At 46.4% G+C, this 26,084-nt stretch overlaps 12 protein-coding genes across 12 annotated transcripts; 6 read left to right on the top strand and 6 right to left on the bottom strand.

Moving 5' to 3' along the window:
- Positions 1 to 212: 212 nt before the first annotated feature.
- On the top strand, positions 213 to 1,838 carry N7478_009313 (uncharacterized protein; the record flags this gene model as incomplete). Its single annotated transcript, XM_056925527.1, has 1 exon — positions 213 to 1,838. The coding sequence occupies one exon, from the start codon at positions 213 to 215 to the stop codon at positions 1,836 to 1,838; it is 1,626 nt and encodes a 541-aa protein (XP_056774897.1).
- A 240-nt stretch (positions 1,839 to 2,078) lies between these two features.
- On the bottom strand, positions 2,079 to 4,078 carry N7478_009312 (aldehyde dehydrogenase family protein; the record flags this gene model as incomplete). The annotated part of the gene is made up of 2 exons (XM_056925526.1): positions 2,079 to 3,728; positions 3,806 to 4,078. The coding sequence occupies 2 exons, from the start codon at positions 4,076 to 4,078 to the stop codon at positions 2,079 to 2,081; spliced, it is 1,923 nt and encodes a 640-aa protein (XP_056774896.1).
- A 414-nt stretch (positions 4,079 to 4,492) lies between these two features.
- On the bottom strand, positions 4,493 to 5,733 carry N7478_009311 (DUF3712 domain-containing protein; the record flags this gene model as incomplete). Its single annotated transcript, XM_056925525.1, has 4 exons — positions 4,493 to 4,804; positions 4,876 to 4,997; positions 5,069 to 5,487; positions 5,579 to 5,733. 4 exons carry the CDS (start codon positions 5,731 to 5,733, stop codon positions 4,493 to 4,495), a joined length of 1,008 nt encoding a protein of 335 aa, XP_056774895.1.
- Positions 5,734 to 6,934: 1,201 nt separating this feature from the next.
- N7478_009310 (uncharacterized protein) lies at positions 6,935 to 7,468 on the bottom strand (the record flags this gene model as incomplete). The annotated part of the gene is made up of 3 exons (XM_056925524.1): positions 6,935 to 6,958; positions 7,049 to 7,137; positions 7,168 to 7,468. 3 exons carry the CDS (start codon positions 7,466 to 7,468, stop codon positions 6,935 to 6,937), a joined length of 414 nt encoding a protein of 137 aa, XP_056774894.1.
- Positions 7,469 to 9,184: 1,716 nt separating this feature from the next.
- Positions 9,185 to 10,470, top strand: N7478_009309 (uncharacterized protein; the record flags this gene model as incomplete). Its single annotated transcript, XM_056925523.1, has 2 exons — positions 9,185 to 10,387; positions 10,456 to 10,470. 2 exons carry the CDS (start codon positions 9,185 to 9,187, stop codon positions 10,468 to 10,470), a joined length of 1,218 nt encoding a protein of 405 aa, XP_056774893.1.
- Positions 10,471 to 10,927: 457 nt separating this feature from the next.
- N7478_009308 (GNAT family N-acetyltransferase) lies at positions 10,928 to 11,603 on the bottom strand (the record flags this gene model as incomplete). Its single annotated transcript, XM_056925522.1, has 2 exons — positions 10,928 to 11,145; positions 11,210 to 11,603. 2 exons carry the CDS (start codon positions 11,601 to 11,603, stop codon positions 10,928 to 10,930), a joined length of 612 nt encoding a protein of 203 aa, XP_056774892.1.
- A 469-nt stretch (positions 11,604 to 12,072) lies between these two features.
- Positions 12,073 to 13,155, top strand: N7478_009307 (uncharacterized protein; the record flags this gene model as incomplete). Its single annotated transcript, XM_056925521.1, has 1 exon — positions 12,073 to 13,155. The coding sequence occupies one exon, from the start codon at positions 12,073 to 12,075 to the stop codon at positions 13,153 to 13,155; it is 1,083 nt and encodes a 360-aa protein (XP_056774891.1).
- A 918-nt stretch (positions 13,156 to 14,073) lies between these two features.
- N7478_009306 (repressor protein) lies at positions 14,074 to 16,623 on the top strand (the record flags this gene model as incomplete). The annotated part of the gene is made up of 2 exons (XM_056925520.1): positions 14,074 to 16,314; positions 16,369 to 16,623. 2 exons carry the CDS (start codon positions 14,074 to 14,076, stop codon positions 16,621 to 16,623), a joined length of 2,496 nt encoding a protein of 831 aa, XP_056774890.1.
- Positions 16,624 to 16,866: 243 nt separating this feature from the next.
- N7478_009305 (uncharacterized protein) lies at positions 16,867 to 18,920 on the bottom strand (the record flags this gene model as incomplete). The annotated part of the gene is made up of 3 exons (XM_056925519.1): positions 16,867 to 18,210; positions 18,313 to 18,634; positions 18,709 to 18,920. 3 exons carry the CDS (start codon positions 18,918 to 18,920, stop codon positions 16,867 to 16,869), a joined length of 1,878 nt encoding a protein of 625 aa, XP_056774889.1.
- A 728-nt stretch (positions 18,921 to 19,648) lies between these two features.
- Positions 19,649 to 22,438, top strand: N7478_009304 (ATP-binding protein; the record flags this gene model as incomplete). Its single annotated transcript, XM_056925518.1, has 7 exons — positions 19,649 to 20,220; positions 20,278 to 20,926; positions 20,998 to 21,259; positions 21,319 to 21,501; positions 21,559 to 21,591; positions 21,666 to 21,869; positions 21,942 to 22,438. 7 exons carry the CDS (start codon positions 19,649 to 19,651, stop codon positions 22,436 to 22,438), a joined length of 2,400 nt encoding a protein of 799 aa, XP_056774888.1.
- Positions 22,439 to 22,921: 483 nt separating this feature from the next.
- N7478_009303 (glutathione S-transferase) lies at positions 22,922 to 23,887 on the top strand (the record flags this gene model as incomplete). Its single annotated transcript, XM_056925517.1, has 3 exons — positions 22,922 to 22,962; positions 23,050 to 23,435; positions 23,532 to 23,887. The coding sequence occupies 3 exons, from the start codon at positions 22,922 to 22,924 to the stop codon at positions 23,885 to 23,887; spliced, it is 783 nt and encodes a 260-aa protein (XP_056774887.1).
- Positions 23,888 to 24,226: 339 nt separating this feature from the next.
- Positions 24,227 to 25,969, bottom strand: N7478_009302 (pyridoxal phosphate-dependent decarboxylase family protein; the record flags this gene model as incomplete). Its single annotated transcript, XM_056925516.1, has 2 exons — positions 24,227 to 25,825; positions 25,928 to 25,969. 2 exons carry the CDS (start codon positions 25,967 to 25,969, stop codon positions 24,227 to 24,229), a joined length of 1,641 nt encoding a protein of 546 aa, XP_056774886.1.
- Positions 25,970 to 26,084: the final 115 nt, after the last annotated feature.

Here is a 26,084-nt window from a genome sequence, read left to right as displayed (position 1 = left end):
GGGTCTCTCCCACCCAATAAGCGTCAATGTTGCCACTTCGCGATAAAGAAAAGAAAAAGTGCGATAAAGGATCCAGGCACTTCTCTATACTTTCTTTACACTCTTTTCTACATTCTCTTGCACGGTGTTTGTACAGATAGACCCGTCATTTAACCGTCATAGAGCAAACGGCCCTGGTCGATGGGTTCATATATCAGTTCTTGGTCCTACGAATGGCACCAGCTCAGCGCAGTCAACCCAAGCACACCACAACGCGGCCAGACAATGTTCGCCCACCGATCTCCGCGACAAAGATTACCAAGTCAACCCCGACGTCCAGACACAGATTAAATACTCGCTCTCTGAAGAATGACGCCAAAACCAAATCTAAACGTCGCCCTCATCGCCCCTTCAAGATGCCAGGCCAACCCAGCTCCTCCCAATCGCAATCAGCGCAACCTTCCTCCTTCTCCTCGACCCCCGCTTCGACCCCTCCGCCACGTCGCTTGTGTATGCTCGAAACATTACCCGTTGAAGTGATTGAGAAGATATTCCTTTACGCATTGAATCCGGATCTCCCTCGCGCGTCGCTACCTATAGCTGCAGCCGTGTCAAGTGAGCGAATCTATCGCATCTTCATTCTGCTTGCTTTCTGGGAAGACAACGCCGACCATCGGCAGGATCCAGTTGGAGCCGGTATCAAAAGGATTCTCACGCCCGTGGACTATGATCATGTTGGAAGGTTGTCGTGGGAGATGCGCTCGAAGCTCCAAGCGCAGATCTTCGCTTGCAAATGGTGTACGATGGATCGAATACTCAAGCAAGTGCCTACAATGATGGTTCTTAACATTCACCGCAATTGGCTCGATGCGGGAATCAAAATGGAGCCTGATGACCGGGTGGCTTTGGAACGCTTCATGAGGCGTGAGGATGATTCGACGCTCTCTTTTCATGGGACGGGCCCTATCCTCTTTCATTTCGCTAAGTTGACGGGTCTTCCGCGATCGGAGATTAAGAGGCTTGATCCACGGCCTTTTCATACGTATGAGATGCGTTTGACTCCTATGGCTATGGTGGAGATCGCGTCCGAAACGACTAGGATAATGAATACGTTCCCTGTTCTTAGCTTGTGCGCCGTCCCAGATAAATTACTTCGCGGACGGAGAACAGGCTTTACAGCTGAGGATGTTGAGTTCCTTGAAATGCTAAGGATCACTTCGAGTAACTACATGCATCTTGATGCTAGGATGCCTCCTTGCTCTGACACTGTCATCAACCGTGTTATTTTACATGAAGGCGTCAAGAACGCGATCAATACTCAGAACTTCAATGCCCTCATTTCGCTTCTCAAGTTTGATGAGTTCGTCTTTCGCTTCCGTGAAGCTAATCAAGGCCTTCCTGTCTTTTATACCATACCCTCTGAACATTTTCTTCTGGTTACTCGTGTCGGCCGGCAAAATCCTTCTCTCAATCATGCGTTCTTTGAGGCTTTGCTTCGGACGAGCGCTGAGTCGCTGCCGGCTAGTTCGTCGGAGATTATACAGTGGGCTGTTGATAATGTTAACCTTGCACAACGGGATAAGAATCCCTATGCCCAGATTAATGGGCGTTTTGCGAGGTGGTTGTCGGATTTTATGGTGAGGCTTCCGGATCAGGTGGATTTTACTAAACATGATCCAAAGCTGCAGCTTTTTACTTGTGGAAGTTTGAATCTTAATGATGTTGAGGGGTGTCGTGTCTATGATGAAGTTCTTGCGCCTGAGAAGAGAGAGCCTTTTGGGAATTGGATGGCTGAGTCGGTTTTCTTTAGGAAGAATGTTTGGGTTGAGCGGACTGGTCCTGCTTCTTTGTCTGACTAGTAGCTTGGGGAAGGCTGCTACTTTGTGGGTTATGGGTTGTAAATAGTTGTTTCTTCTTGTATTAGCTGTGTCGGATTACTTGGGGAGTTCATTATGATACATGTACACAAGATAGAATAGACAAGATGTCGCTATGCATGACATTTTCTACTCTTATGGACGCCTGGTTGTCCATATGAGAAATAAAATTACTATTGTACAATATTATCATTTTCAAGAATATATCAGATAAGAACCGCCTCACATGTTACTCAGTAGCCTCACAATGCCAGCGACTCGGCCACCAATCGTTAGCTGGTATCCTGTCTCAACGACACCTTTGCACATCTCCCAAGCGGCAGGGCCATCCTTAGCACCTGCACTACCCTTGCGTTTCTGGATGGGATAATCCACTCTCGGTGGAATAGCAGTTCCCACCAGAGTGGGAAATCTATCCACACAAACAGCCTTCAAATTGCAAAGGCCACGGAGACCTTCCTCGCCGGCGAATCGACCATAGCCTGATCCCTTAACACCACCGAAGGGTAGTTGGACAGCATAGTATGCGCCAAAGTCATTCACAGAGACCATACCGGCGTCAATGCTGGAAACACAAGTTTGGACATCAGTAGAGTCGAAGCCGAAGACACTGGCACCGAGAGCGTAGGGGGTGGAGTTGGCAATGGAAACAGCATCGGCGACATTTTCGGCGCGCATGACGAGGAAGATAGGCGCGAATAGCTCTTCTTGCGCAATGGCCATGTCTCGGGTTACGTCGACTAGTAGGGTAGGTGTGAAGTAGTGGCCTTCTGGGTGATCTGGGTGCTCGTATCGGGTACCACCAGCCAAGAGGCGGGCGCCTTGCTTCACTGCATCATTGATCAGAGATTCAACCTTGTTGAAACAGGCGGGGGAAATCATGGCGCCCATATCGGGTGTTGTGGCGGAGGAATCTGTGGATGGGTTATCGAGGAGGACGGAGCCCACGCGCATTCCTTGAATGCGGGGTGTGACAAGGTCAATCAACTTGTTGTATGAGCCTGGAAGGGCGATAATACGTTCGGCACCAACGCAGTTCTGGCCTGCGGACTGGAAGACACCGCGCATGAGAATAGAGGCCACGCTGGGGAGGTTACGAATGTTCCGGGAGTCATCGAGAACCACAGCTGGATCCTTACCACCCAGTTCTACACAGACGGGGATCAGGGCCTTGGCTGCTGACTCGCAGACCTTGAATGCGACGGGTCGGGAACCGATGAAAGTCAAGTGGGCGATGTCCGGGTGGGAGGTGAGTGTGTCTGCAACGGCGGGCAGGCAGACAACAGTGTGAACTAAGTCGCGAGAGTATCCACAGCTTGAGAGAGCGCCGCGTGCAACTTCCAAGAAGAAAGCGGAAGACCAGGCAGTTTGTTCAGAGGGTTTGACAACAATGGCGTTACCAGTAAAGAGCGCGCTGATGACCGGCCCGATGAAGTTGTGGAAAGGATAGTTCCAGGATACACATGCTGATACCACGCCCAAAGGCTCATAGGTGACCACATTCTTCTTGTACATCATTAGGAAGTTTGTCGGGCGGCGCGAGGGCAAGAGTGCCTTCTCGCCATGGTCAATTGTCCACTTGAGCTTCTCGGCTGTCACTAGGATCTCACCGAAGCAAGCATCCACCTTTGTTTTCCCCGAATCAAGACAGCATGCGGTTACAAGATCATCTTGGTGCTCGAGAACGTATTTCAGTAAGGTCCGGAGCACCTTTCTGCGCTCTGCGAATGTCGTCTTGGCCCATTCGCGTTGTGCGGCTTTGGCGGCTCCCACGGCTACATTCACATCGTCGACGGTCGCGGGGCGAATTCCGTCTCCTAGCACTCGGCCATCGGCGGGACAGTAGCTCATGATCAAATCGTTGCTCCATTTCTATACGAGAAAAAGACTTCGTTAGCTTCTCATGCCGATGCCGACCGAAGAATGTCTTCGCGGAGCTCAGTACTCACCCCTCTAACTTGGTCTTCCAACACCTGCTTCTGAATGCCTTTGACCTCCTCCCATTTTTTGCCCGTATTGCTTTTGCGCACTTCTGGTGGGATCGGGACATTGAATGCAACGGCAGCTTCTTTCTGGCATTGGACGTAAAGATATCCGACGTAGATGGCGATTAGGGAGGCCAGCGCAACTCCGATCAATGGCGCGTGTTGTTCATAGAGGGGGACGTAGGGTTCCACCACCTCCTGGAGAGGGGGTGGAAGATAGGAGAGTAGACAGACCATGCTGCACCGGGGAGGGTGGTGGAATTGACAGGACCCCTGGGGTATGGTGGTGGTGAGGTAGAGAAATTGTAGCTCAAGTTCGCCGGGTTAAGTTTGTGTCTCCACGATCGGCGCTCACGCCACACGGACCAGCGTTAAGAGCGGGAGATAGCCGCCAGGGCATGGAATGGACGGAGTTGTATTCTTGTAGATCTATGGAGCTATGGAAGAAAGAACTAGATTGCCTATACGGTATGTATACATAATTTTAATGTTATTATTTTACATTCTGACGCTCACGTCTATATATAGTTGACTCTAGATATAGAATTTACGTCGTTGAGTTTCCTACTAGTAGCCGAAGTTCATGCATGAAGGTATAGATTGATTCATTAATTCAACAATAGATATTAACACATACAGACCATCCGAGATTCAAAGTTTAATACCAGCATTGGAAAGCGCCTCTGTCACATTCAAATTCACAGTGAGGTTATTGGACTTCAGTGCCTCGGTGAAATATGGCAGCTCTTTGCCATTGTATACACTGGAGTTTCCTGTAATCTGGAAAGGCATGACACCGTCCTTGTACGTATCGCCACCGAGGATCAGTGCATTGGCGATCTGGAGCTCCTGTACAGTAGCGCTCATTGGGACGGTATTATTTCCAGGCTTGAGGACGAGGTTCTCGAGATATGTCTGACCCATGGTGGTACCATTAACCGCAAGATTCAGGGTGACATTTCCCTAAACGTAAGAAAAATAGATAAGTATGCATATCAATGAGGAGTCGTCTGGATTTATATCGAATGACATACCATGTAGAGTGTCAACACGGAAGGGTTAGGAATATAGACTGTGCCATTCATGTTTCGTGAAGTAGTAGCGTTTGTTAGAATCTGGAACTCCACCACATCGAAGCCTTTGAGCTTGTTCAGACCTGCACAAATAAAGAAGTAAAAAGTAAGCATTACATCCAAGCTTTGATGAGGGACACTGATGTTCTTTTACCTTTCATGGTGACTGTTTTGTTGTATGTAACGGTCACCTTGGGCAGTGAACCCTGCTGAAGCTTCGGCTTTCCATAGATATTCATTTCGATTTCCTCATTCAGCATGATTGCAGTCGAGAACCCTCCAAAGGCGGCCGTGTTACTCAAATCAACATCTTGTGAAACATCAACCTTCACTCCATCCTTAGACTTGACGGTAGGGACGCGGACGGTGGCGAAAGCGGAAGCAGCTCCAGCTAAAGATACAGCCGCATCGAAAGCATAGATCTTGGGGTGATATGTGCTGTGTGAGCCAATTGTTTGGACCTGACTCAGGTGGAATCCATCGGGGGTGGGATCACTGAGGATCATGCTGTCGACAGTAAGAGTGGAGGCGCTGACATCGTGCTGTGCGATGTTGGGATACGCGACATAGATTCTGTGTTTCATTGATCGAGTGTTAGCCCATGAAATTGAATCAGACTCGTGTAGTATGTTATATGTAAATTTATTGCATATTCAATACTTACACTGGCAACGCAACAACGAGGAACACAATAACGAATATGATCAAGTGTGCCCACCACCACTTCTTGTAGTGTCTACCTACCCGCGCACCGAAAGACTGCTTGACAGGCACATCGGCCGTGGTGGTTTCCATCACGCCGGTCTTGCTGACAGACATTGTTATTAGACTTCCAGCCTGCTATATAGATCCTGACTCTTGGACGTTAGCTGTATGGGTCTTCCGAAACTTCTAAACCGTGCAGGTCTCATAAACAGGACATACCACTCTCGAATTTTTATCACTGAATCGTTGGATAGAAAATAAATAAATAAGCAAAATCAAAAAAGAACGTACTGGTCAAAGGTAGCAATGCGAAAAAAAAAAAAAAGAAACGAGTGACTAAGAAAAATCCGCAGGCTCACTTTAGCGGACGCCACTGAACTTCCGGGGGGTAGTAATTATACTTTATATGAATCTGGTAAGGTCCGGCTTATTCCAAGTACTTTTTCTGGTGGCTAATGCAAACCATGACCGGAACCAAAGCAAGATAGGACTTCACATGCTATTCCATCTAAAAACGGCTCTACACGGCGTAGTCAAATGACCCCGAGAGCAATCCAAGACGACGGATGGGCCCTAGCGGTATAAGTAGCGGTTGCGTTAGCGGCTTGTGGAAATTAGCTCTAGAGGTTCTATCTGGCTGATAGTCTTGTGAAGGGGTTTCCTTTTTCGTGTATTTCCAACTTTGCTGACTCCGGATTTCAAATTTGCGGGGATGTTCCTGAATTGACTCGCTGATGTGGATCGACGGGTCTTCGACCAGCACTGATACCAGTACGGAGTAAATGTTTCAGATTGAATCTCATCCAACGAAGAAAGTTGGAAAGGTTAAAAAGGGGAGACCGAGGTTTCATTTTTCGAGAATAATTAGAGGAGGACCATCCAGGTCTCCAAGGCAGCTAGGGGTTGGAATATCGGTCATATGCAGGTGTAAAGTCAATAAATGCGATGTTGTGCGCCCCGGGATGCATTCTATCGGTTGCCATACCCTGGGCGTGCAACAATTGGAAATTTGATGCACTCAAATTCCTTCAAATGTTGTGTACCGTTGCACTGACTAGAGGCAGATACGAGGTGTTGATTGGACGCGGGTGAAACTAGCTGCTGCGGGGGCGCTTGCCAAGGATGGGGAAGACGCTAAACGACACAATAGATTCTACAAAATATATTAATCCCCATGGGATGGTGGCGTTCGTGCCGTCTGGTTCGGTCGGAAATGTCACTGGATTTGGAACATTTGAATGAACCTCGGGAATCATGAGGATTTTGGGAATCTTGGGCCTGGGCACTTGGTTGTGGCCATTTTATAACCACTTGGCTACCTATTTGGTTTCCCCGTATTCTACGGGTTGATGAAGGTCCCATGTGATTTTGAATCTGACAATTGCAGACCTTACTTTCACTTACTCAGAAAACAGAGTATACAACTTACCATGAGGCAGATCCACAATTCGTGAGCTCGTCTTTGCCTCCACAGCTTCTGTCGCGGCTCTTGTATCAACCCGGTACGGTTTGATGACACTATTTATGATTAGCTAGGAAATAACATACTAGTTGACTTGAAGCAGACTTCCCACTCATCACGTAAACACCAGATGACTTTCTGCGGCTCTCTAATCCATTTGACCAATTTGGTCGCAAACGTGGCTGCGGACCCATCAAATGGCCTTCCGTTTAAATTTGCCCTTTCAGCAATGCCAAGCACTGCGATATCAGGTTTGGGTTGAATTTCGTTCACTATTCCCTCACACGCATCTAGATGCCCATTGAAGAGAACTTTTTTAGACTGTCTTCCCTCTTGGCCCCCAAGTAACACATTAAACAAGAGTTGCCCTCCATCACAAGAAGACATGACATTCGACTTCTTATTTTCCATCCAGTCCGTGAATGATTTCGTCTCTTTGTTTAAATGCTCCTCCTCAAAGAGCTTTCACAATTTGAACAAATCGTGCTTCATTCCGCGGGTGATGTCTAACGTACAATCATAGGGTGTTGCACTCCCGATATAGTACTCGGCACCAGAGTCAAACGTATCTGGAGGTGTATCATGCATTTCAGGAATAAGATAATGAAGACTTGACCAGATATGAATCTCTGCCACATATAGCAAATTATGAGGCTCTGCAGGTGCCCGGGGGCCTAATCATTCGCTGTGTAGTTGGCCTCAATTCATAATTTGCAATTTCATAATTTGCAATTTCAGAAATAATCAGTAAGCTGAATCAAGATAATCTACAATAGATACTTGATGAAAATAATGCAAACTGAACGGCACTAGTAGTTATTAACTTGAATGTAAGATAGTAATAGTAGACGCTAGTCTAACTGATATTCCGGGGCCCCGCCGCTCCTTGACATGTTCACATGTGCAGCCTACTTCCGTCATGTGGGGTATGCGGTCTGGTAAGTTTTTCAGTATTGATTCTGATTTGATCCTAACCATTGAATTTATGTGCTTGTTCATTCTCACTCAAGGGATGCGCTCTCGAGACTGACGATATGGAGTTGGTCACACATTTTCCCGAAGGGGGTTCAGGATGGCAGCGCGGGGATCGAAGCAAAGTTCGGCTTGTATGTCTGAAATTTCTATTTTGTTGAATTGAAAACACTTGAGAGGACGCCAGTTCGTGTCTGGTGGGAATTGAATGCCGTAGTTGATAGCAGGTCTGCCTTCGAAAAAGTTACAAACTTGACACACACCACTGACGACATGCATTATGGTAGCCAAGCTGCCGTGTGCAGAGCCACATCTCCATAGTCTCTAGATGTACGAGCGTGGCATGAGTATGAAACAGGGCTCGTTCTTTGATCAACTCCAATGTTACCCACTTCCCATGACTGAGATCAATGGGATTGTCCAGAAATATAGACGTATCTATTAATAGCGATTATTCTGATCCTCACTCAGGTTTCTTGAATCAAATTTACTGAATGACAAAGAGCTGTAATAGTAGCGACAATCCTGGTTCGTTCTTTGTCTGAAACAATTGACTTTGATGTCTCTTATTTGGTGAACAAAGAACTGAATTCAAACTCATTGAACACCTTGACTGTTGCCCTCCACTTCTTTGTATACATTCGGGCAACAAAGAATGGCTAATTATGCTAATGTTGAGTTATCAATATCCCCGCATCCTTATAAAGAGGCTACTCCTGCACAGTTTCCTCGAACTAATTCCATATTTCTCATTATAATCTACAGGTGACAATAACTTTGGGACAATCTGGATATTTTCCCAGCCTCACATCTATTTGATACTATTCAAATGACCACGAATTTAGTACACAGGAAGACCAGCGCCTCTATACTATATTCCGAGGTCCTCAGAACTTGAACATACTAGCCTTTCTCAAACAACCAAGGCTTATCCTTCCTAAACTGAAACGCTAACGCTTACTATATACTATATGCAGATTCAACTTGAACTATAGCTTCAGCAATATTTGCACTGTGTACGAGGCCATGGATGATTGATTTTGGCAACGCGAACAATTTGACTGGGCTGAGGAGGTAGAAAACGAAATTGAAAACAGCCAAACTTCACTTAGAAATCCCTCATCTTGCAGCATGGAATCTACTACACCATTTACTATATATAGAAAGAATCAGGACTTCTTTACTCTAATCAATGACAGTTCACAAAGTGAGCGGCTCACAACCCCAGATGAACTTGAATGTGAAGAGAAGGACGCTACAAGCTGGTTTGATGACTTTATTTCTAATTCAAGCAGCTCCGACGAGAGTATATTGGATGGCAAATTAATTGAAAGCTTGAACGATAACTTGACCACCATTTTGGAGGAAGAGGCTTTGGATTACCAGCTGGATTACAAATTAGATGATAACTTGCAGTATACACTGACACCCGATGTCTCACTCTCCCTCACTCTTCCAGATACAATGCCGGATAACACCACTAAATACACAGATATCAAGGCTCATGCCAACACCTTATCCTCTCAGTTTGCTCGGCGACAGTCCTACTTGAGCGATTCAACCAATGAATTTGCCTGGCGTGACAACTCTATGCGTGATTGCCCGACTATACATCATTTCAACTGGCTAGGAGCAGGAATATTCCAACGCAGCTCGACATTGCCTGAAGAATCCTTAGCAGTTATTCTCGGAGATATCAAGATTCCCCGCGCAGTCGGCAACTATCGAGTCCAGGCCATTCTCAGTCGAGCCTACAGATATGTGGATCCGTTTATTGTCGTTCTAGATGATGAAGTCGATGGCTCTATTCTAAATCTGCGTGGGTCTGCGCTCCAACATGCTGCAAAGAACCACTGCTTCAAGCACTACACTTCTCATGGCCAATGGATCTTTGACACTGAAGAACCAGGCTATCAAAATACACTAGATATTGGCGATATAGACACATATCTTAACCCAAATTTAGTCATTGGAAATGGATTTATCAAGAGTAGTCATCTTCGCTCGCGGGCTGATTTCCACTCAATACACGAGGACACGATTGCCTCGGTATCCCTAACTCGAAAAAGTCGGCTCCAGTGTACATCATCTCCGCTATGGCAAAGTCATGTAGTGGTGCCAGAGGCTACAGTGGAGGTCGATTCAAACTCTGAGCTTGATATCACCCCGGATAATAGTTTCATAGCAGAAGCCGATTCAAAACATGAAGCTAATCCAAAACCTGAAGATGATTCTATACCTGAGACTAATATCGCTAATATCGCCCCCAAATTCGACATCACACCTGAGATAGAACCAATCCACGAGTCTGCATCAGTCCATTCTTCTCCGGAGGTATGTTATCCTGAGCCCGAGCCACATGGAAGCAGGTGTCGGAATACCCACGCTACGACACAGACTAGCAACCGGGTCAATGAGATGGATCCTAGTAGAGATCCGAATGTTTACTATACATTCCCATCATCTATTTGGGGCGAATCGAAGATGAAGAGAAGATTTAGGAAAATCCGGGAATTCATATTCAGACATATTCGTATCACACAACAAACTCGCTAACTCGGACGAACGTGAAGTAGTGTTCGTTGTGTTTCTCACTCACTCTCATTTCATAAATTTCCTTGCCTGTTTTGATATCCATAGGGCTGGTACTACAACAACTACTACTACTAACCTATCCATAGATTCATAATATGTGAATTAATTGTCTACATACTATCTCAGTTTTGATGATTATCGTAGGGTCAGATTGTAAGCAAATATTCAAGGTATATTATACCAATAAGAATCGATTGATATACTCCAGGTGTAGCTACAAATGTGGGAAGAAATCCAAGATGATAGTTCCCAATTCGTAGTAGCTCTCTGTATCTCCCATCAAGTGTTCTTGGAAAATCGAGCCATGGAGGCAATATCTTCTCCGGGTTTGCTATAATCCACGAAGCCATGTTTCGCATATAGAGGTGCCCCATCCTTGCTAGCGTCGACATAGGCACTCACACCCTCCGAATCCGCTAGATCACAGCCCCACTTCACAAGCATCGCGCCACATCCTCGTCGTTGATAATCAGGGTGTGTGGCAACAGTATCAAGATCTATTTGAATTCAGTAAGTACAGCTTCTGGGTAAAAAATATTGATGATGTTGGGTAAATCGTACAAAAGTGCTTCCGATCACCCATTACACGTCTTCGATTCCCTTCTTCTTGCTGGAAAAACTCCTCACACATCTCGCCGGGCATTTCTTCGTGCCAGGGTGGATAACGTCGTCCTCGCTCTTCAGGCGTCGATAAGTCCCATTTGGCATAAGCAGCAATGCGGGGTTGACCTTGATTGTCCAATGTCTCCGTGTCCACTATTTTGATGTACTTTTGAAAGGGCTTATTGATCAGGTCATGTCGGTTGGCATTTTCTAGCCATTGCCGAACACCGGGGGTGTTTGGGAATACTTTGGCTAAAGCTGGATCTGTGAAGGCGGCGAACCATAGGTTGGTGAGGGCGACATTATCTTCAAGAGTCAATGTCTCTAGCTTGAGGGGGTTGTTGGTTGTCATTATTGGCAATTGTACTGTTCCTTGTAAATGCTAATTAGTTTGTTAGCAAGAGTAGGAGAGATATGGCCTTTTTTAAACTCTTTATGTACCCAGTACTAGTCCCTCGACGTTGAGTCCCGGAGATAGCGGGGAGTACTTTGAGGAGTTAGTGGTTGATGGGTGGATAGGTATCATTGGTTAGCTCGCAAAATTGGCTGTCGCAGGAAGCGTACTGTAGTGGGGAAAGCCTCCGCCCTATTAGGAATGACCCTTACGGTCGCGGAGTTATTATCCCCCTTTTGTTTCGTCCTGTTATATAGCATCGCGTTGCGATTAGTTCTAAAAAAAACGCACTTCTTACACTCTTTTGATCAGGTTCTGCGATTCTGATTTCCCGCATTGACCAGGGAAAGAGATTGATGTTTTGCTGTGGGTTTTTCTGACTAGTATTCCAATACAGGCCTATTTCCCCTCTTCAGTACATGCAAACATGCCCGTCCCACCTCCTCCATGTAGTTATACTACACACACTCTCAATTGTTTTCCAACCATAGATAAACTTTGCTACACATTGGGGCCATTTCGGTCCAGTGTACATGACAAGGACTCCCAACTGAATGTTTTTGCCTCCAACAAACATTTCCAAATCGAATTAAAAGCCGCCAACTTTGAGAAGTCACCGACACTTCTAGCAGATTACCTCCGATATCTTGAACATCTAGAACCTGATTATCTGCCTGAATCAGACGAAGAATTTGACTCAGAGGATCCTCTTGAAGAGTTGGCTGAATGGGTATTGGAATGTTTCCTCCCAATTTTTCGAGAGATTCCACCTTCGGATATACATCAGAAATACACTCTCCATGATTGTCTATTTCCAGAAGTTTTCCATTATTCACTCGATGTCCATCAAGACAAGTTGTCACCTATCTTCCTAGACAAGGCTGGAGAAAAGCGGTTTCTTGGCGCTCTTATCCCAGAGCAAGTAGATTATTCTACATTCCCAATTTATCGCCCTGATCAAATTGAAATCTCAATATTAGATGATAGCAATACCTTACCAGCTGTTCCCCGAAAAGTATACATCCAGGGGCAACATATTCAAGTCGCTTTCTTGAAATCAGTGGGCGCCGGGGATGTGAACAGCATATGCAGAGAACTTAACGCATACACAAAAATACAGTCGGCCTTATTTTCCAAGCCTATCAACACAAGTCGGCTACTTGGAATTGTTCGCATTCCTTCTTCAGGCCGAATTGTTGGTCTACTTCTCTCATATATTGAGTCTAAGGATAATAAAACCTTGCTTTGTATGGGACAAGACCCCCAATATGTCTCGATGGGGCAGAAATGGCTAAGCCAGATCACGCAGTCTATAGAGGGGCTCCATGTGTGTGGTGCTGTCTGGGGAGATGCCAAACCTGATAATGTTCTAATAGATACGCACTTTGATGCGTATCTTATTGATTTTGGTGGAGGCTACACCAGGGGCTGGGTGGATAAGGAATTAGCAAATACCGCTGAAGGAGATCTCCAAGGCCTGCAAAGAATCACCGAATTTCTCTTTGAATAACCCTGTCTACGGATGTGTTTTAGTGACGAAAGTAAAGACCAGTTTTTTATTTTTTATTTTTTATTTTTTTCTATTCTTTTATTTTGTTTGGCAAGTACTACCAACCAGGAACACAGAAATAGAGCAAACATGGCAAACAAGGCAAACAGAGCAGCACGTCATTAGAATCAGGTGATCGGGTCACGTGCTTGTTTGTTATGTCATCATTACTTGATGCCCGAATTTTAAGGCAGGAACAAAGCACGATAGTTATCTGACTAAGTATATGGCCTTCGTTATTTTGCAAGTAGTGATGTTTCTATTTTGTAGAGGTTGGAGTCATTCGACGGTTTTTCAACATTCCAATACCAGAATCAACTCAGATCTGGTGACTTTGAAGTCTCTTTGCTGTGTATATCTTCATCATGCACGGAGAAAGTAGCTCCGGCAGCATTATGTACAACATACACGTTATAAGCACCCACCGAAACTTCTTCCCCGCAACTGAGCAACCTGTTCCCCATACTGTGATCTATTCCAACTCTTTGATTATATTTAACCGAAACCCAATCAACATCTCGTCTATTAAAAGGCCACTTCCCCGGTGAAGTTCAGGGCTAAGGCTTTTGCCGTGCGACAAATCAGACTGGACGATAAGATAATCCACCGCCCCACAACCGTCGCTCGCGGTTGTGCTTCATCCGGCATCCGGGGAAAAGAGACCGCGGGCATTCCTCCAGACAATTCCTCTCGCCTTTTCCTTTGCGCTCATTCCATCCAAGTGTGGCTTCTCAATGCGACTGCGAACACATTATATGGTTCATATCCGACCATGGCCCGCGCATCCTTGACCTAGCTATCCGTATACTATCCGCCTTCTCTCATCGATCATAGAGGCATTCGCATTCGTCACCTCCCCGCAACATCTGTCAGCCCGCCATGCTCGACTGGCAATCTCGCGCCCATGAGCCTACGGCTCCCAGTTCTCCTTCAACTCGCTCGCGCTCACTATCAAACCGAGCCTCCTCCGCGCAACCCACACAGCCACCCGAACCCACTCCCGCCCGCAAATTCGACACAGATGCTTCCATAGTGCTAGTGGGGATCCGGGGCTGCGGCAAACGCTCCCTTGGTTTCGTCGCAGCCACGGCCCTTAAGCGACGCTTTATAACAGAAGATCACTATTTCAAAGAGGTTACTGGAATCACGCGCCATGAATACTTGAAGACCCGTGGAAGTCAAGAATTCCAGCGCAGAGACATTGAAGTCTTGAAACAGATGTTGGATAATCATAAGTCAGGTTGCGTGATCGAGTGTGGATTGGGAAGCTTGACTCGGCCTGTTCAGGATCATTTACGCCATATATCCAAGACCAATCCCGTGGTCCACATTCTCCGTGACATCGATCATATTCAGCAGCTGCTAGGGTTGGAAGATCAGTCCATACGACTACTACGGGAAGGAGATCCGCTGCACCGAACATGCTCTAACTTTGAGTTCTATAACCTGGAGGATCGCACGCGCGTTATCGCAGATGACGGAAGCCCCGACCCGAGATCGGCAGCTTATTCTTTCAAACTACAAGACGTGAAGGAGGACTTGACTCGCTTTGTCCATTTTGTCACTGGCGCCGACGCACACCAATCCAGCTATGACTCGCCATTTGCGTTACTAGAAACCCCTCCGGAGCTCCGTTCCTATACTCATGCTATTCATGTTCGATCCTCAGACCTCATCGATGACAATGTGACTCTGGCCGAGTTGGAGTCTGGAGGAGATGCAATCGAACTCTGTATTGACCGTTGGGGTCCTGATATGGCCCAGGTTATCAGTCAACAGGTCGCGGTTTTGCGTCGCAACGCGCGTACGCCTATTATGCTCTCCATAGACATAACAACCTCCGGTTTAGGTCGAGCAGATCAATCGTCATCATCCTATTTCGATATCCTGGAGCATGGTCTGCGGATGGCAGTTGAATACTTGGTCGTGGATCTTGGACAAAACCGAACTCAACTTTCGCAAATCATTCGCGCACGCGGTAATACAAAGATAATTGGTCAGCATATATTTGAGGCATCATCACGGGTGAAATGGACGGATGAAGGCTGCGTTACTCTGTATAATGAAGCTGAGAAGGTAGGGTGTCAGATTGTACGACTTCTGCGCGTTGCAACTAGCCGCGACGACAATGCGACCGTCCTTGAGTTTACAAATAAGATTCGCGCCTTACCAGGCGACCGGGCCCCTTTGATTGCTTATAATGTTGGACGCCTTGGACGAACATCTCAAGTCTTCAATTCGATTTTGACCAGTGTCACACATCCAGCCATTACGCGACCGACAGAAAATGAGCGCGATGCCCAGATCACGTCCCGTGATGCTATGAAAGCTCTTTTCCAGAGCTATGTGCTTGATCCCTTGAAGTTCTGCATTCTTGGCTCAAGTGTAGCTTACAGTCTTTCTCCGCCTATGCACAATGGCGCCCACCAGCATTCGGGTATGAGCCATACTTATAAAATCCCTGAATCGCCTTCCCTAGCCATATTGGATGAATTACGACTTGATCCTAATTTCGGTGGTTCGAGTGTCGTACAACCCTGGCGAGTGGAACTTTACCATAAATTGGCGGCTAAAAGCCGACATGCTGAGGCTATCGGGGCCATCAATACTATTATGCCGCTTCGAGGCCCTTCTGAAGGAGGGATGTACTCGCTCCAGGAACAAGCTAGTCGACGCAACCAGGCAGGTCCGGTGCTCGGATGGTATGGAGAGAATACAGATTGGGCTGGTATCGTGACTTGCATCAATCGTCATCTATCTCCTCGAAATGCGATCAGCGCAAAAACGACAGCCTTGGTGGTCGGAGCGGGAGGTATGGCTCGATCTGCTATTTATGCTATGCTTCGCTTGGGATGTCGCAAGATCTTCATTTACAATCGCACTCAATCCCGAGCTGAAGAGGTTGCACGCCACTTTAATTCGTGGGCGTCGTCTCAGGTGGACTCTGTCGATGTTGTTCGAGTCTTGAAGTCAACACAGGATGACTGGCCTGATGATGCCAACCCGCCAAGTCTGATTGCATCATGTGTGCCGGCTGATCCAGACCAAGCTGAGCCGCCTGCAAACTTTGAAATGCCTCTTCAGTGGCTTGGGAGTACTACAGGAGGTGTTGTGCTTGAGGTGAGTTTCTCGTTCTTCCCAATGTCTACTTGTGTTTACTAACCTCCCATGTAGCTTGCTTATAAACCCCTTGATACCCCTCTGTTAAAACAGATGCGTCGGATCAGAAACGACACTGGCCGTTCTTGGGTACTCTCTGATGGATTGGAGAATGTTATTGAGCAGGGTATTGCACAGTGGGAGTTGATGACGGGTCGCAAAGCGCCTAGGCGGTTGATGACATTAGAGGTTCTACGCAACTACGAGGGTGACAATGGACGATTTGATGAGAAGACAATACAGGCTCGACTGGACGGTTTTTGCTCATAGCCTGGCATGAAGATTGATAAAATGGAGTTCATTCCGGTTCTCAAGGGTTAATATTGGAGTTATGATCGCAACCGTAAATAATTTAATCGCGGAGGGCGTGTTTATTATTGCCAATTACAGAGCTATTCTACTGAATTAAAATGTTTCAAATTCACTTGCCACATTTGTGCGTCTACTATTGTACAGTACTAAACCTTCATTGAGGATGTGAATTATAGATCGAAGAATAATACCAACCCAAGATCAAATCAGCTGTTTAGCTTTAGGAAGCGATTCTGGAAATTTCAATCTCAGATGTTGATCTTCCTCATCGTCCTCATAGCTGAGATCACTTATCCATCGTTTATTCGCTAATTGCTTCAACAATTTGCTAAATCCGTTGGTCGTGAACAACACCTTGGTCACTCGAGGGCGATCAGATGCTCGTCTACAAGCATTGCAGAGGACATTAACCAGCTCAGATAATCTCTTTTTCAAGGCAGGGTCTCTAATGTTTCGTTCCAAAAGCTCCAAGCCATCAATGATGTAATATTGAAGTGACATCGTGACTTGAAGAAGATCGCCTAATACACTTATAGCATCAGCCAACGTATCCGCCTGACCCGTAAGCGCTTCGAATCGTGATATAGAAAAATCTATATCATCAATATCGGCATGGTCTTCGTTTTCTTGGATGTTTTGAACAGCTTGGTAGATCAAGCTATAGACAAGAGCCACAAGTTCCTTGCTAGACGAAAATGGGACACCTCGTCTGATCTCAGTGCCGACGATAAATGAAATACCCCATAGCCCTTGAGACTTGATGGCTTGGATCATGAACGCAGATGCGAGAGTATTCGAAGACGGGTGTTCAGCTTGTACTGGTCCGTTAATCCATAATGCCTCTGATCTGGGTTCGGAGGCCCATTGATGTACTCGTGTGTAAACGGCGGCTCCGATCGATAGGCTTTTGGCGCGTTGAACAAGAAGTACCAAAGATGCAGATCGAACGTATTGGTCAAAGTGCAAAATGGTCTCGAGAATAGCATCCCAATCACAGGTGTTACCCTGTAGTTCACTTTCATCGTCCAACTCGCTCAGTTCACCATTCATATCATCTTCATCTTCAATTGCTGAGATCTTATGCTGAGGCTCATGGCCTTGTGATGCGTTTAGGTAAGATTTGGATTTTCCATGTGTTCTGCGACCATGGGCTGGTCGTTCAAGCTCCATACCCTCGAAGCAATCTTCCATTCTCGCACCAAGCAAATAGAGATATCGGGCAACTTTATCCTTCCATAAATCGTCACTCTCCTTGTATACCTTTGCCTGGCACTTTTCCAACTTCTTCACAGTAGGGCGCAAGGTTCCGTCGAGAAATGATGACCCAAAGACATGTGAGAGACGCTTCCAGCTGGAGTCGTACCATTTTGTCAGAAGGTCAATCAAGAATTGGAAAAATGTGTTGTAGAATATTGCGATATGGCATTTTATATACTCTGATTCTGGGTGGCGTTTTATGGCGTGGTGGAATGATCGCACTTGGTCTGAGACTTCATCCAAGTAGTCTGATATTTCCGATGCGATACTTTGGTATGTTGTAGTTGCCTGTGTTACACCAATTGTTAGACTCTTCGTATTTTATATGATTATTCACATTTTTTATAGTAGAGCACTCTGTTCACTTGAATGAGAAGGGTGTCTACTTACCCGGGCAAGTGTAGACAGGGCGCCTACTATGACGGAGGCATAATTATCGCCACCGGGCAAAAGATCCAATAGATAGCTATGACTGCTTACTGCCTGGGAGACAGTGAAGAAGATCTTCTTTGCTTTTCCAGATACGCCAGAGTCATGGCGCTTTTGCCAATTGGATTGAGCTTCTCGTACGGCGATAGAGACCGAACGGAAGCCATGCTGGGTTGTTTTATCACCTGTTGGCAGCTTTGTCTTTTGCTGAAATTTGAGCAGTCGTTCTTGCAGGGTTTTGTGTGATTCTTCCAGTGAATCGAAGCAGTCTTTCCATTGCATTCTGTACAGCTCATTGTCATGATCAGCATAGCCTCTCCACATTGAGTTTAGTTCATTGCAAGGATAAGTTCTTACATTTCACTAACTTCTGACTCGGGAAATACTCCCATGGCATCTTTGATGAGCTGTGCTTTACGTTCGCCATGTTTTGATTCTAGAGAGGCATCGTAATCGACCTTCGTCGCTAGCCCTTGTATTAATGGCTCGCCAGGCATTTCCGATCGAGTTTTCCAGCTGAAGCGCCGAATTATGCGGCGGCGCTCTACTTCTTCGTCTTCAGGGTCCATGATCGGTATATATCCGTTGTCTGTATTAGCACGTAGCCTTTTCGTGTGTTTGGCAAGAGCCTCAAGTCGGTGACAATTTATGTAGGGATAGAATTAGAAAGAATCCCTATGTGATGACACCACAAGGTAATAATGCAGAAGTGGGGTCCATGTCGCTGCCATCCATCCAAAATTTCCAGGGCTATAGCTACCCCTCAATGCTGACCCACTTAATCATCTGTCAACGCCCGGGCGAGGCAATGCGGCTGAAGCCAAAGGTTTGCTTCCGCCTCTCGTCCCTGGTAGTAGCGGCCCGTTCCGGCTCAACCAAACAAGGGTATTGTGTTCTTTCGGCCCTCGAAAAATATAATGATGTATCAAAGAATGCGATACCTATTATACAGCTATGGAGAGTCATTTCCCCCCCCCCAATAATGGTCAAGATCTTCACGAAAAAATGGGTCATGCATGATCCAGCTGATGGATCATGCGTGTCAAGCGACGTGGCAACCCCTAATTTGGAGAGATTTTGGGACATGAATATCATCTTACCTGTACGCACTTAGCATCGATAGAACTGGCGGGGCTCATTGGAGTAGCTCGAATCACGCTAGACGCACAAAGAATTTAAGATAAGCACTAGCTGCCCATTTTATCACCCGCCGTGTAGGTCCATACCCTCCCCGCTCTACCTGGTATCGGACACAGGCATTCTGTCGGTTAATGTTGGAATCGGTAGACTCGACAATATGCGTGCAGAAACAAAGCCTATTCTCTCCGAGGCGGATTTGAATACGTTCAAGCCTCCAGCTCCTGAGACTGTTAAGAAGCCATGGGATGGTGAGCAGGAGAATTTATCGACGATGGAACCAGAGGCTCAAAATGTCGTGCAAGTGGATTTTGGGGAGTCTATCTCGGAGGCCACTGGACTTGAACCAAAAGATGAGATTACTGCGCCAAAGAATAATATTCGATATAAATTGGTCGTTGATGGTCCCTGGGGTGAGACTACACTTCGACAAACAGATGATCCATTCGATTTGCGAGCGGCAGGACTCGATATCGATACGATTCCCAGGTCCGATGCAGATGATGGACCCCCTCCTATTATTGAGGTGACTTCGTGGGCTAGAGGCCAATTGAAAGGAAAATGGCTAAGCTCGGATGAGTGGGAGAAAGCGTTGGAAGATATTGACGACAAAATTCAGAAACCGACTACTCTGGATGAGATTTATCTTCGGGAGGTTACCGATACTAATATGATCGTTCATTCGCCTTTGCTACTGGAAGTCATTCGTCAGACTGTTGAATATTATCCTTCGTATGAAGCCGTTGATAACCTTTTCAATTAGGACATGTTATGCTGATGCGCATTTAGCCAAAACCTGACTGGGGATACCATAATATTTGACGAACCGTACCGATGCCTTGTTCATCATTTCCAGGACTTTGAAGATCAATATCAGAAGGCCGTTGCCGAGGAAAAAAACAACTCCAATGAATTATCAAAGCAGGTCAAGAAACATATCGAGGTTCTCCTCGAATTTATTCGTCCATTTGAGAAAAAGTTAAAGCCGGTCCGTACTCGACTTGAAAAGAAGGCGCCAACAATCCGATTCGAAGACGTGTGGTGGATTCTTCGCCCTGGATCATTTGCATATTTCCTCCATGAAGACAAGTGGATCGGTTGTGTCATCATGTCCGTCAAATGGAAAGTCAAGAGCAACATCAGCAAGTGGAATATTTGGGTATGGTTTCTTGATGAATACTGGCAGGACAGTGGTCCTTGCATGCTTGAGCGAACTTTCAAGAAATTGTACATCCCTACGTTTGAGGGGGAACGTGCGATTAACGACCTCCCTATTATTCCCCAGTCCTTCCATGACAAAACAGATAAAGGGGAGAGATTGGCCGCGATCGAAGCTCGAAGTGAGAAACGTCTCTTAATCTTGAAAAAGCGCAACATGCAGGTAATGCACAGTGGAAGAACTCTGGATACGGATGATGATGACAAAGGAGAGCGAAATGTAAGATGTCGGACTTGACGATGGAATTTTATCTTCATTTGAGAATTGGATATATGCTAACGCGTCAATAGCTGACTGCTCCCGTTATTGCGGATGATATGATCGGTCAGAGCTCGAATGTTTTGCCTTCGTCGAATTGGGTTTTCACTGTGCCTTTCATTCCTCGGGATAAGGCTACCATAGATGCTCAACGCGAAAACACGGAGCTTCGCGGAATTCGCGTATCAGAGTATCATAAAGTGGATATTTATAACCCTGAGAAAGTCACTAAGAAACATCTCTTTCTGTTGCTTCCTAAAATTGCAGCATTTGCACCGGATACCAAGTCATGGCGTAGGTATTGTCTTTAACGGGTATTGTTCACCTGGGCTCAGCTAACGGGATTACCTCAGATATTGTCCACGTGGATAACGTCGAGTTCATGGATGGGGACTCTTCTCGTGCTAAATTGGTCATTGAGGACTCTAATATTGATATCATCCGGGCGCTGTGCTCTCCCATTCTGAGTGGGAAACAATCCTGGTCGCCGGATTTCATTCGCAGCAAAGGTGAAGGTGTTGTGATCCTCTTGCATGGTATGGTTTCCAAGTTCTGCGACATTCACAAAATTATGTGGTTGCTGACAGACATAGGTCCTCCCGGAGTGGGAAAGACGTATACAGTTGGTAAGTTGACAATTCAAGCTATAAAGACAATGTACTAGGTTCACCTGGGCATCGTTCGCTAACAAGTTCTATAGAAGTGACGGCTCTTACGAGTGGCAGGCCATTGCTTAGCTTGACAATCGCAGATCTCGGAACAAAAGAGGAGACGATCGAAGAGAAGCTTTCGCAATGGCTTTCACTAGCAGAGCGCTGGAGAGCTGTTCTCCTCATTGACGAAGCGGATATCTTCCTCGAGCGACGAAAGCACACAGATCTTGCCCGTAATGGCATTGTGTCTGGTATGTATTTCCTCTTGTTACACTTTCCATTCAAACCAGTCTTGATGGTACTGATGATTCAACTTGAAACAGCTTTCCTTCGTAAAATGGAATATTTCCGCGGGGTGCTCTTCCTGACTACCAACCGAGTGGGCCACATTGATGAAGCTTTCCTCTCCCGGGCACAACTGATCATCGGCTACAAACCGCTTGACGAAGATAAAAGGAAGAAGATCTGGGAAGGGTTCTTTGAGAAACTGGCCAGTGAGCGTAAGGGTAAGATTCGCGTGGGGAGGGAAGCTAAACGATGGGTGCTCGAGGACAAGGAAGTCCTGAAAGCGGAGTGGAATGGACGTGAGATCCGCAATGCTTTGTACACGGCTATTTCACTGGCTCAGTACGAAGCCCGAAATGACGAGGATGAAGAGGAGATCCTAGTGGAAAGCGAACATTTCCGACGAGTTTTGGAAGTGAGCCAGCAGTTCCGCCAGTATTATAACAGTATCAAGCACGATACATCGAGTTCGCGGGCAAGAGATTTGTATGGACGAAATGATGATTATTGGACTGAGAACAAGGACGAGGAGTGAGAGTGCCACTGGCAGCTCAGACTGACATTATGATCCAGGATTATACAATATGTTGTGGAAGTATAGAGGCACTTGGGTATACACGTAACTACCGAGGAGATGTTAGCAATCCCAATGAATCCACTAGATTCCACTCAATTTCACTGATAAAAGATAATAAAATAAGCACTAGAACTCATCATAGATAGATCGGCATAGAAACCCACCGAATTGGGTGAAGTTGTGAATTTCCCCCAACAAATCCGTATCCACTTCACATGAACACCGGATCCCGTCGATCTCGGCGTTTTCACCTTAATCGAGTTCAAAGTTTGCAACGGGCCTCGGGTTGACATCATCCCACTTGATCCACTCAAGCTGGGAACTTGAAAGTGTTCGAAAAATGGATTTAAACCATTTCACCATATATTTCCTATTGTTTCCTTGTTAATCCCTGGATATTCCCGTGTTTTAATTAAATCCAACATTCTCATACATAACATCATGACCGATAACAACCAAGGCTGCAAGATCACTCTGTACTGGTATGTGAAGAAACTGAAATCGCCGAGCTGCATGATTTCATTGGTGCTTCCTACATACGCTTTGCGACCGTGACTAACAACGCCTAGGCTCGAGCAATCTCGAAGCCATCGTATCCTCTGGTTGCTCGAGGAGCTGCAGTTGAAATATGAGCTGAAGACTTTCAAGCGACGAGCTGATAAGCTTGCGCCCGCGGAGCTGAAGGAGGTCCACCAACTCGGCAAGTCTCCTATCATCACCATTGAGGCTCCGGGCTCCTCAAAGCCTATGGTTCTTGCTGAGTCCGGCGCGATCGTCGAGTATCTCTGCGACCACTTCGGAAAGGTGAAGCCTTCGCTTGTGCCGGAGCGCTATGTCGCAGGTCGTGAAGGTCAAGTTGGTGGCGAGCGTGAAGAATTCATACGCTACCGTTATTTCATGCACTATGTGGAAGGTAGTCTGATGCCTTTCCTTGTCATGACTCTGGTGAATGACAGTAAGTGATAACATGCGACCGGGCGATTCTCCCCCTTTTTCCTTTTTCCTTTCTCCTGACACATTGCGACTGCGACTAACGCGTTCGTTTTCCTAGCCCTCCGCAAGTCCCCGCCCTTCTTCGTTCGTCCCATCACCGGTATCGTTGCTTCGCAGATTGAAGCGCAATTCTTGACTCGCAATGTGGAGGGGAATCTCGCTTTCTTGGAGGATCAGTTGAAAACTGCCCCTGAGGGTGGGCCCTTCATTTGCGGTAAGGTGTTGACTGCGGCGGATATTCTGTTGAGTTTCCCTGTTATCGCGGCGAGCGGTCGCGTTTTGCAGGATAAGAAGCAACAGGAGAAATATCCTCTTCTGTTCGCTTATGCGAAGCGTTTGGAGAAGGAGGATGGTTATCAAAAGGCTGTGAAGAAGATTGAGGAGATTGAGGGCACTTTCTCAGCGTCTATGTGATTTGTTCTATGATACCATGCCTGTTGAAAGGGCAATAATGGGTTTATGTTTAGTTGATGCTGCAATTTATGAATTTATATGTCATGCCAGATGCCATAGGGCTTCGTCTGGGATTTCCTCGTCATGGCGCTAATATTAAGATTGTCATTTATTGTTTCTCTATGGTCTAAATATCTATCGGAATCTTCATGCGACATACAACAGGACAAGGACAGAAGATCGGCTCTAAATATCCAATGATGACAGTCCCATGCTATATCCCTTCAATATCATTCAACGTGAGCATCATAAATAAGTTTGTTGGAGACTTCCGCGCAGCTAAATCGTGTCAACGCATTTTCAAACACTCCCCTGTGTCTTCAACGACTTGATGATGCCAGGTCCAGTGTTTTCGATCGTCGACACAAGAGATTCAACTGTCTCCTTGGAGGTTAAAACATTCACAACGCAGCGAAAGAACTTGCCACTTCCAACAGCATCCTCGTCTCCACTAGGGGGTGCAAAGTCCACCATGAAGCCCTTCGGCACAATAGCATGTGTAATCAGCTCTGTGACCTTGCTGTTATTCTTGCCACGTTGGTCTTCATTTGATGCAGCACTTTGCGGGTAAACAAACTGTTTGCCAGGGGCATAATAGAAGCAAACTTGCAAGCATGGAGGCGCGTTTTCGCTAACAAGAATGAAGTCGGGGTGTTTCTCGACGAGGGAGGCGAGGTGGGCTGCAACTTCACAGGCTGAGTCGATTTGCTGTGCATATCCCTCGCTACCATAGTATGTCCAGCCCAGGAATAGTTTCAGGGAATCAGCACGTCGGCCACACTGGAGTGTAAGGTCCGCCAAGTCCCAGATTTCTGGCGACTCTGTTTCGATCTCTGAATCGCTGCCATTGCCATTTGATACCGCAGCTGTGTCATCGTTGTGGAAGAGGTAGCCTGCAGGGAGCGTATTGGCCAGGTGAAATTGGCGCATATCAGAGGCTAACAGGAATGAACAGGTGACTGGAACTCCGAGCATTTTGTGAGGATTAATTGCAATGCTGTTCGCTTTTTCTGACCCTGCAAGCTTGTGTTTCTGCCGCGGGGAAAAGACGAATGATCCACCCCATGACCCATCAATGTGGAACCAAAGGTTATATCTCTGGCAGATGGTCGCAATCTCGTTGAATGGGTCGAAGGATCCCATGACGGTTGTTCCGGCTGTGGCATTCACATAGAATGGTGTTCTGCCTTCATCGAGAGCTTTCTGTACTAATTTCTCCAGTTCAGATGCAATCATACGCCCTTTCTTGTCAATGGGAACTTGCCATACAGCACTGCTACCCAGTCCGAGCATCTGGGCTGCCTTCTCTATACTATAATGACCGTGTGCACTGGTAAACAGCACAAATCGATGATTTCCGTTGCCCTCTTTCTTTGTCTCGGGGAAGAGGTTGTTGCGCGCGATAACGATAGAGGTCGTGTTTGAGGCTGAGCCGCCTTGGACTGAGATGCCTCCTGCTCGAGGTCCGTTCAAGCCGAAGAGATTTGCTAGCTGTTGGCCTGTGTATTTTTCGATCACGGACAGTGCAGGCGAAACTTGGTACACATGCACATTGGTATTAAGTGTAGCGAGAATCAGCTCTGCAGCAACACCTGGTGCGTTGGTTGAGGCATAGAGTTTATCTAGGAAACCCTGGTGCCAGGTGTTGACTGAGTATTGCAGAACCTTCTGGAGAACTTCAATTAGGCCGTCCTGCTGCCGTCCTTCCTTGGGGATTTCTAGTTGCAGGATTTCTCGTAGTTCTTTGGGTTTCTTGTATTCCACGAGTGAAGTTTTAGCGGGCGTGCTATTGCCATTAACAGATGTTGTTCCGTTTGTTCCGTTCTGATGCGTGTGTGTTTCGGGACTGTCGGCAGATCGAATGAAGGGAATGAGAAGGTCTTCGACGGCTTTCAGGAGCTATGAACGGCAGTCTGTTAGTTATCTTGAATCCAAACGCAATCTTTTAGGTCAATTGGAAGATATGATGAGGAAAACAGCGTTGTTTGTATAGAAACTCACATTCTGCACCTCATCGGCGCGAGAGGACGTAGCTGGTGCCATTGCGAGATTTATATGATGAAAATAGATATGGAAATTCCGGTAGACTATGGTAATTCACAGAAAAATGAAATCCTCCAGAGCAATTGCTCGATTGACGTTCTGTAGTTGAAGTCGC

Source organism: Penicillium angulare, assembly GCF_028827245.1.
Source record: "Penicillium angulare strain IBT 27051 chromosome Unknown utg000007l_segment0_segment0, whole genome shotgun sequence".
Taxonomy (NCBI): Eukaryota; Fungi; Ascomycota; class Eurotiomycetes; order Eurotiales; family Aspergillaceae; genus Penicillium; species Penicillium angulare.
The sequence above is the reverse complement of the archived record's forward strand: the minus strand, read 5'-3'. Positions and strand labels throughout refer to the sequence as shown.